The sequence below is a fragment of the Macrotis lagotis genome, chromosome 8 (genome assembly GCF_037893015.1).
Source record: "Macrotis lagotis isolate mMagLag1 chromosome 8, bilby.v1.9.chrom.fasta, whole genome shotgun sequence".
NCBI classification, from domain to species: Eukaryota; Metazoa; Chordata; class Mammalia; order Peramelemorphia; family Peramelidae; genus Macrotis; species Macrotis lagotis.
The window spans coordinates 111,812,691-111,822,115 of NC_133665.1; the positions used below are offsets into that span (position 1 = coordinate 111,812,691).

At 37.3% G+C, this 9,425-nt stretch overlaps 1 protein-coding gene across 1 annotated transcript; it reads left to right on the plus strand.

The window, feature by feature from the left end:
• Positions 1-4,356: 4,356 nt before the first annotated feature.
• LOC141496095 (histone H2A-like) lies at positions 4,357-5,003 on the plus strand. Its single transcript, XM_074198228.1, has one exon. The coding sequence runs from the start codon at positions 4,447-4,449 to the stop codon at positions 4,876-4,878; it is 432 nt and encodes a 143-aa protein (XP_074054329.1). The 5' UTR covers positions 4,357-4,446; the 3' UTR covers positions 4,879-5,003.
• Positions 5,004-9,425: the final 4,422 nt, after the last annotated feature.

The window sequence follows — 9,425 nt, forward strand, 5'->3', positions numbered from 1 at the left end:
CCTTGGTTTGGATACAAATAAATATACTGAGGAGGACCTTGACAAAAGTTAGTGTTATCTTGGGAGAAGGGGAGGGCCCAAAATCTTTTGTAAAAGTTAAAAGAAAAAACATATTTTTGACAACTAGATTTACAAGGCTACACACAAGAAATTGTACTTCCAAGTATCTTTTAGTGTGCAATCAAAAATGATTAAAGTAAACCATATTTAATAAAAATGGTTTTTAGTCTTTCCAGTTTGCCCTTAAAGTACAGTAAGTAACAGCAATAATAATACAGGCTTGATCTATCACTCAGCCTCGCTCCTGCCAGATAGAAACTCAAACATTAAGAATACCTTGAACCCTGAGGTTTGTCACAGAAGTCAAGTTATAGCACTGGCTGGTGGAGTGGATTTCTTACTTCTTGGCTCACCAGATACTCATCCTACTATCAGGACAAATTATTTTATAAGTGTTAATCTTAAGATTGAATAGATTACAACTTTGTTTGCCATTAGTTACATTCTAGTCATGTTTTCTGAGGAGAAAAGGTATTCAAACAAGCTTTGCCTAAGAAGGTTGGTGTGGGAAAAGGTGTCCTCTCCTAGCCACCTCTGATGAGAGCAAAGGGCAGGCTGACTTAATAGCTATTCTGACAGCAAGAGATGGAAAGGGTAGTAGGCTTCATGGCAGGAAGTTTATAGGCTCAGGTGGTTGGGGGTGGCTAGGAGGAGTCAATTTTCACCAATTATCAAGGACTATGATTCTACTTAACTGTTCCAGCATCAGCCCATGTCTTTCAGTTTTTGCCACATCATGTTGCCGCATATTGCACTGCTCCTTAATCCCATGGATACTATGAGATGATCATGATCCTCTCTCCCAAGCATTCCCAAACCTAAAAAAAAAGACATAGAAAGATGGATATTATTTCAGTACTTTATTTCTCTGACTTAGACATCATCATTCACAAACCTTTTGAGTGTGCCTAACACTGACTTCAAGCAGCATTTTAAAATATACTAGGTTTAGATGCAGAGGATACAAAGATTTAAAACAAAATAATTCTGCCATCTAAGAATTTACTTTTTAATTGGGAGGAAGAGCAACAACTTATATACAAATAAGCATATGGGAAGTAATGTTGATAACAGTGTTGGCTAGTTGTATCAATAGCTGGTTGACCATTTAGAGATCATCCAGGATTCTAATCATTACTCAATGAAAGAAAAGAATAAAGCATTTATTAAGTGCTTATATGCCAGACTCCATGCTAAACATTGGAGATATATGTTCAAAAGATAACCTGTCCTCAAAGAGCTTACATTCTAATGGAAAGACATTTGGGAAGTGGTAATCACGAAAGGATGAAGTCATTGGGATGAGAAGTGGAGCCATAGGGCAATCAGATGACATGGTCTTTCAGACGTAATGGTAAGCTGACTTTTTAAAAAAAATTTATTTATTCTTATTTTGTACAAATAATGTTTTTTTATACATTACTAAAATATTCTTGTTTAAGAGTAAACATAGGGGCGGCTAGGTGAGGCAGTGGATAAAGCACCGGCCCTGGAGTCAGGAGTACCTGGGTTCAAAACTGGTCTCAGACACTTAATAATTACCTAGCTGTGTGGCCTTGGGCAAGACGCTTAACCCCATTTGCCTTGCAAAAACCTAAAAAAAAAAAAAAAAAAAAAAGAGTAAACATAATACCCCCTCCCCCCCAAGAAAATATAGGCCCACATAAGTGATAAAGTAAAGGGGAGAAAAAAATTAAAATTAAAAATAATAATAATAATAATTGTAGGTATGGCCAGGTGACGCAGTGGATCGAGCACCAGCCCTGGAGCCAGGAGCACCCAAGCCCAAATCTGCCCCCAGACACCCAACAATCACCCAGCCATGTGACCCTATGTAAGCCACCCTAACCCAATTGCCCTACAAAAACCAAAAAAAGAAAAAGACCCAAAATAAAATAAAATAGTAATAATAATAATAGGGGTGGCTGGGTGGCAGACAGATTACTGGCCCTTGAGCCAGGAGCACACAGGTCCAAATCCGGCCTCAGGCACCCAACAATCACCCAGCTGTGTGGCCCCAGGCAAGCCACCCAGTCCCATCCGCCTTGCAACACCCCCCCAGAAAATAATAATAATAAAAAATGTGCTTCAGTCTGTTCCAACACCACCAGCTCTGTCGTGGGTGGATCACATTCTTTAGGATAAGTCCATCACAAAAATTATTTCCATATTTTTCCACCGTTGCCATTGCTGATCGCAACTCCCTTCATTCATACTTCTCTACTATCATGAACTATATTTTCTCTCTCCTCTCATCCCCAGCCCTGGGGCCAAGAGGCCCCAGCCCACATACCACCCCTTACCCAGCCTCCACCCAGCCCTATGGTCCTGGCCAGGCCATCCAATCCCAGCCCCTTGCAAGAAGTAAAAAAGAAAATGTGTTATATCTGCTCATTCTCTCCCCATGGTCCATCCTCTCCTCCATAATTCACATTCCCCCCCCTTCCCCCTGTCCCCTTTCTCTCCTCCTTACTACAGATGTCTATACCCCATTGAGTATATGCTGTTTCCTCTCCTCTGATGAGAGCAAAGGGCAGGCTGACTTAATAGCTATTCTGAAGGCAAGAGATGGAAAGGGTAGTAGGCTGCATGGCAGGAAGTTTATAGGCTCAGGTGGTTGGGGTGGCTAGGAGGAGTCAATTTTCACCAATTATCAAGGACTATGACTCAACTGTTGCAGCATCAGCCCATGTCTCTCAGTTTTTGCCACAAGACATAACACAACTATGTCTTGCTGAAATATGTATATCATATTTATGGCATCAAATGGGACCCAAATGACTAAACTGTAAACATGTTTAACACAAATATGTATGTACAATGTTCACTTAATTTTACCATTGAGGGGAGGATGGTGAGAAGGGAGGGTGGAAGGAAATTATTATTTAAAAATAATCATATGCATATGGATGAATGTGAAAAACTTTCATAACAAGTATTTGGAAAAATAAAATATCAATTTGAAAACCCAATTAAAAAATGAGGTTAATTTGGCATAACCTTTTTAAAGAGTCAGTCAACAAGTATTTATTGAGTATTTACTATGTTTCCAGACACTATACTAAGTGCTGCAATTATAGGGAAGGGCAAAAAACATTGTTTCTATCCTTAATGAGCTCACATTCTAATGAGATCCTGCAACAAAAAACCAAAACCTTTACATTATGTATGTATATGTATATGTATATGTATATGTATATGTATATGTATATGTATATGTATATGTATATGTATATGTATATGTATATGTATATGTACAATGTGAACATGAGAGAGGATATTATTATTATTATTTTGAAACAGTCACTATTCCAAAGGGAATCTCCATATGACTCCTATATTTCCTATATTTACTATGTTTCCAGACACTATACTAAGTGCTAGAATTATACGGAAGGGCAAAAACATTGTTTCTATCCTTAATGAGCTCACATTCTAATGAGATCCTGCAGCAAAAAACCAAAACCTTTACATTATGTATGTATGTATGTATGTATGTGTGTATATATATATATATATATATACAATGTGAACATGAGAGAGGGTATTATTATTATTTTGAAACAGTCACTGTTCCAAAGGGAATCTCCATATGACTCCTATATTTCCTATATTTCCTAATCTTGAATGATATCTTTACCTTCTTCCCCATCAAGATGTATTCCCCAGGACTATCTTATTAATGGATCCACACTGGCTCATAGTGTTTTTTTATTAGCTTATACATACTTTTTTTAGTGTATCATATACATAAATGTATATACACATGCATACATGTATAGACATATAAACAGTTATATTTTAAATTTTAAAAATTCAGATGTAGAATTGTGTAGATGTGAACCCTCTTTAAAGTTTCACATAGGTGTCATTTCAGAAATATGTCTCTGTCTGGCCAGAGTATTTGTTTTGCCTGCAAACTTGTCCAAGCACCTATGCTTTATATAGAAAATCAGGTTTTCAGGGAGATTTGAAAACTCTTTTCTGACAATCTTTAGCCATTAAGGGAACTTACAAATTAAATAATTTCTTGAAGTATTTTGTATGTGAATTTGCTTACAAATCTGAAAATGAATTTTTAAATATGCTTGCTTTTTTGACTCTAGTTCACTGAAAGGAAAAACTAATCAATGGGTTGCATAGGTAGTGACCTTACACACAGTTTCAGGCAAGGGCTCTAGTAGGAAAGGTTGACAGAAAAGGAGAAGTTGATGACATCATAACCAGCTAAGGGTGGGGAGTCCGTGCCATAAAGGGCCCAAGCTCCTGATTGGCTCCCTTCTGACCAATTGAAATAGTCAGTGAGTATAAAGGACTCCGCCAGCATGAAAAGTTTCAAAGGCTCTTGGACCAGTTGGGGATGCTAGCAGAGCTCAGGATAGCACCATGTCTGAGAAACGGAGCCACCCAGGACCTTCGCAACCGCGTGCCCGAACCCGATCACGCTCCTCAAGAGCCCAGCTACAGTTCCCTGTGAGCCGCGTGGACCGCTTTCTGCGCCAGGGCCACTATGCCCAGCGGTTGGCTTCTGGGGCCCCCGTTTTCCTGGCTGCTGTGTTGGAGTACCTGACCGCCGAGATCCTGGAGCTGGCCGGCAACGCTGCCCGGGACAACCAGAAGAGCCGCATCGCGCCCCGGCACGTGCAGCTGGCTGTGCGTAATGATGCTGAGCTCAACCAACTCTTTGGAGATGTCACCATCTCGCAGGGTGGAGTCTTGCCCCGCATCCATTCGGAGCTCCTGCAGTCGGTGAACAAGGGTCAGAGTAGCCGCAACCGCGGAGGAAATTCTAATATCCAGGCAGTGAAGACCAAATAAGCCCCAGCTCATGCACCCTTCATGAGCGCCCAGCAAGTCTAGCCACTTCCTTTACTCTGGGTCTTCCATCTCTTCCACCCCCCATCCTATAAACTCTTATTAAAAGAGATTAAAACTCAGAATAACACTGTTCAGTTTCCTTATTCACTCCCCTTGTGCCATACCTGCTTCCCCATCCCAAGAGCAGATTTGGTCATTGATAAGACTACCACTTGGCTTCTAAGCACTAGAAACTGAAGATGAAAATTACCTCTTGGGCGGCTAGGTGGCGCAGTGGATAGAGCACCGGCCCTGGAGTCAGGAGTACCTGGCTTCAAATCTGGCCTCAGACAACTAACAATTTACCTAGCTGTGTGGCCTTGGGCAAGCCACTTAACCCCATTTCCTTGAAAAAAAAATCTAATTAAAAAAAAGAAAATTACCTCTTTTGCTATACTTCAAATCATTCCTCTTCTGTCTTCCAAGGTGACTTGTATAGTCTTTCCCTTAATCTTAGGAACAGCCGAGTTGAGTGCCACAATTCAAATCCAGCCCTAGAAACAGTCCTGGACAAATAACTCAACCCCATTGCCCCCCCCCCAAAGAAAACTCTTAAAAATCCATCTCTTTTTAGTACCATTTTTTTTTCTTGTAACTAGTGAAAAGTCGTTGAAACTGTTCAAAGGGTACCACTACTGGGGGATTTGAGCTGGGGGTAAGGGGGAAGGCAATGAGGATGGATTAGTCATCTTTGAGTCCATGACTACAGGTTCAGGGAGCCAGTTCTCTCTATATTAGACAGCCAGGATTCAGGGGCAATATGAAGGATGAATGGCAATTCACTGTTTTCAATTAGCCTTGTCTAATTCCCACTGACCACTATTCAAGTTCAAGTCCTTATTACCAAATCCAGTACAGCAAGTTTGTCTCCAAAGTTGTGTTGTCTCCTTTTTGTAGTACCTTACATAAAAACACTTTAAGTATGTGGTAGTGGGGAGGTATGAATGGAGGGGCAATGGCAAAGGTGGAAAAATATGGAAGTAGTTTTTGTGATGGACTTATCCTAAAGAATGTGATCCATAAAGAATGTGATCCACCCATGACAGAGTAGGTGGTGTTGGAACACAGACTGAAGCACATTTATTTTTATTTTTAATTTTTATTTTCTCTTTATTGCTCATGAGGGTCTATATTTTTTGGGGGAAGGGGTATTATGTTTACTCTTAAACAAGAATATTTTAGTAATATATAAAAAATACATCATTTGTGCAAAAAGAAAAAGAACACTCAAGACAGGGGCTAGGTAAATCCTAAATTACTGGTTTTATATAAGTAGTAGACCTAGTTTGCATAGGGGAGAGCTAATTGAATTATTAATCAAGGTGTGTATATATATATATATATATATATATATATATATATATATATGTGTGTGTGTGTGTGTATATATATATATAGTTTACTATAATTGCTCTTTGTCTTGAGTCTTGCCTTGTTGCCTTTATAAACTTTGAGAATACTTTCTCACTGCCACTGATGGATTGGTTCTCCCAAGCACCTGGACCTTGAGAAGCATAAATTTTCCCCTCTCAAAGTTCTAGGAATGTCCACTTTTAAAAAATTTCTCTTATGTATTTCTTTGCTATCTCATGGTTTTCTTTCTTTTTTCCTTAATCCTAATTCTGTAAACATCTTAAACACAAATGTGTATGTATATTAATTCACCTGATTGTTCATCGCTGAAGGGAGGTCGAAAGGAAGGAAATTATGTAATTTAAAAATATATATATACATGTGGATGAATGTTGAAAAACTTTCAGAACAAGTAATTGGAAAAATAAAGCATTAATTACAAAAAGCTGTAGGAATATCCCTGAACAGAGTTCTCTAATATTATTCCTGTGTGTTCTCTTAATATCAATCATAAGATAGTATATCTTTCTTATATTTACATCACTGCAGTATCTCCTGTGTCCTAGTAGTATTTAACCAGCTAAGCAGCTAAAATAGATTTTACAAAGTGGGGATATTTGTTATTTGTCCTTTTCCCAAGAGGACCAATGATAATGATTTGAGTGAGGCAGAACTGTGAAAAATTATCAGCCACACTTATTTGGAGATGGACATCAAATGAGAACAAAACTCCTTCCTTACCACCTTCCCTTAAAATATCTCTATTCCTTCAAGCTAAGTTTAAGGTTCATCATCTAGAGCAGACTTTTCTAATTTCCCTAAATGTTAAGTGTCCCCCACATCCAAGTCATCTTTAGCCTCTGTCTATATTTTGCATCTATCTATTCATATACATGTTCATTTCTTCTCATCTCCCCAGAAGAATGGGGGTGTTTGCATCAGCCTTAATTATAGTACCTATCTCCTAATGTTGTGAGGATTAAATGAGATATTTGTAAAAAATTCTTAGCAAATTCTGATATATAAATACTTATTCTCTTTCCTTTCTCTGCCTTCCTCATATAATAAATTAGAGGAACAAGAAAGAAATTACCCTTCAGACCCATTGATAGACGAATTCATGATTAAGCAAGCAAATGAGAGGAATCACATAAGATCAAATGGATAATTTAGGTTAGATAAAATAACTTTTTTACATAGACATTTCTATTTTTGTAAATTGAATTTTCAGAAATGAATTTTGCAAAAACTTTGGCAAATCTGCCTCTTATAGGATTACTTCTTGGACCAGAGTAATTTCATTATGGAATCAGTCATTTCTTTTTCTTTTTCATAGTGGAAGAAGGGAATGTTGTTCAAATAGCTTACCTACATTTTAGCAATGCTTTTAATAAAGTATCTCATACTATTCTTGTGGAGCAACTGAAGAGAGATATGGGTTATTCAGTAATTCTATCAGATAGATTCAGAACTGTCTGAATGATTGTACACAACAATTACTTAATTTCATTTCAACATCAGCAAGGCAGGAGTGCCCACTGCAGTGAAATGCTTAGGTATCTGTGCTTAGCCTTGTACTGTTTAACATTTTTATTAGAGACTTGGATAATTGCATTGATGGTTATGCTCATCAAATTTATATCTGGGAAGATCTGAATCTAATAAGATGAAATTCAGTAAGGATAAATGTGAAGTTTTGTACTTGGGTACAACAAAATCAACTTCATAAGTAAAAGATGTTCCAGAGTTGTTGGACTTTGAGTTCAGTATAGATCAACTAAAAATGCTAATCTGATCTTAGATGGTATTAAAAGGAATATAGCTTCCAATAATAGGGAAGTGATAGTTAAACTCATTGGCTTAGCTCTGTAGACTTTTATTCTCTTAATATCAATCATAAGATAGTAAATCTCTGTAGACTTTTATTCTCTTAATATCAATCATAAGATAGCCTTATATTTACATCACTGCAGTGTCTCCTGTGTCCTAGTAGTATGTGCCTCTCCTGTTTTTCATGAGTTTTCAAATGTCATTGATGATCTTATTTTACTCTATGCAAGAATATTAGTGTTGGGTCAATAAAATTCAAGTGAGGGATGACAAAAACAATAATTATCATTCAATTGTGTTGTTTTTTCAATAATGTTTGACTCTTTGTGACCTCATTTGGGGTTTTCTTAGCAAAGATATTGGAGTGGTTTGTCATTTCCTTCTTCAGCTCATTTTACTGATAAGTTGAGGCAAGTAGGTTTAAATGACTTGCCTAGGTCACATATCTAGTGAGAATCGGAAGTCAGATTTAAACTCAGTAAGTTGGGACTTTAGGCCCAGCATTCTATCCACTATGCCACCTATCCTATCCAGTAAAGGATAGTACATTTATTTATAATAGTGGCAGAGATTCCTTTGACACTGATGATATGTTGAAGCTGGCCACATGTTTTGGAGCCAAGGCAGGCAATCAACAGTGTCATCATAGATCTTCAATGTGTTCTGATATAATGCTTGTTTTGAAAATCTGAGTTTGCTCCAAAATTGATATATTTGGGAACCATTTGAGCATGATATGAATTTTGGATTTGCTTATGTGGAAATGTCCTTGAGAAACACTGAAAATTCAGAATACTGTATTCAACTGAAATGAAATGTTGAGTAGGCAAAAAGGCACACAAAACACATATCTCAAACATCTACCAGTTACTCCATTTCCCCAGGGTATAATCCTACAAGTTTTTATTTTGCTATTTTTTTCTTAATTGTTAACCCCAGCAACTCATTAATTTCTCCAAGTTGAAAGAATCATCTATAGTCAGACTTTGGTAGGCTAAACCAATAGCATATATAAAATTGTGCTACCATTTGTTAGGTTCCTTTTTAATGTGTCACTGATGTTTTTGAGTATTATATATCTCAATCCCATTTTCCTTATAAATTCTGTAGTTTTTATTTTGCAATTTTTGCAGTGCATTAGGATATATAATGCTTTATGACATATATAAGCATATAATGCTTTATGACATAGCTGACTATACCTCTGAAATGGGAAAAATTAATGTGTGGAAATACTTGAATTTCTAAATCTACTGTAATTTCTAGTATGTGAATTTGTATCTACCTAGAGTTTACTCTCAAAAGGTTTAGCATCTCAGAGAAAA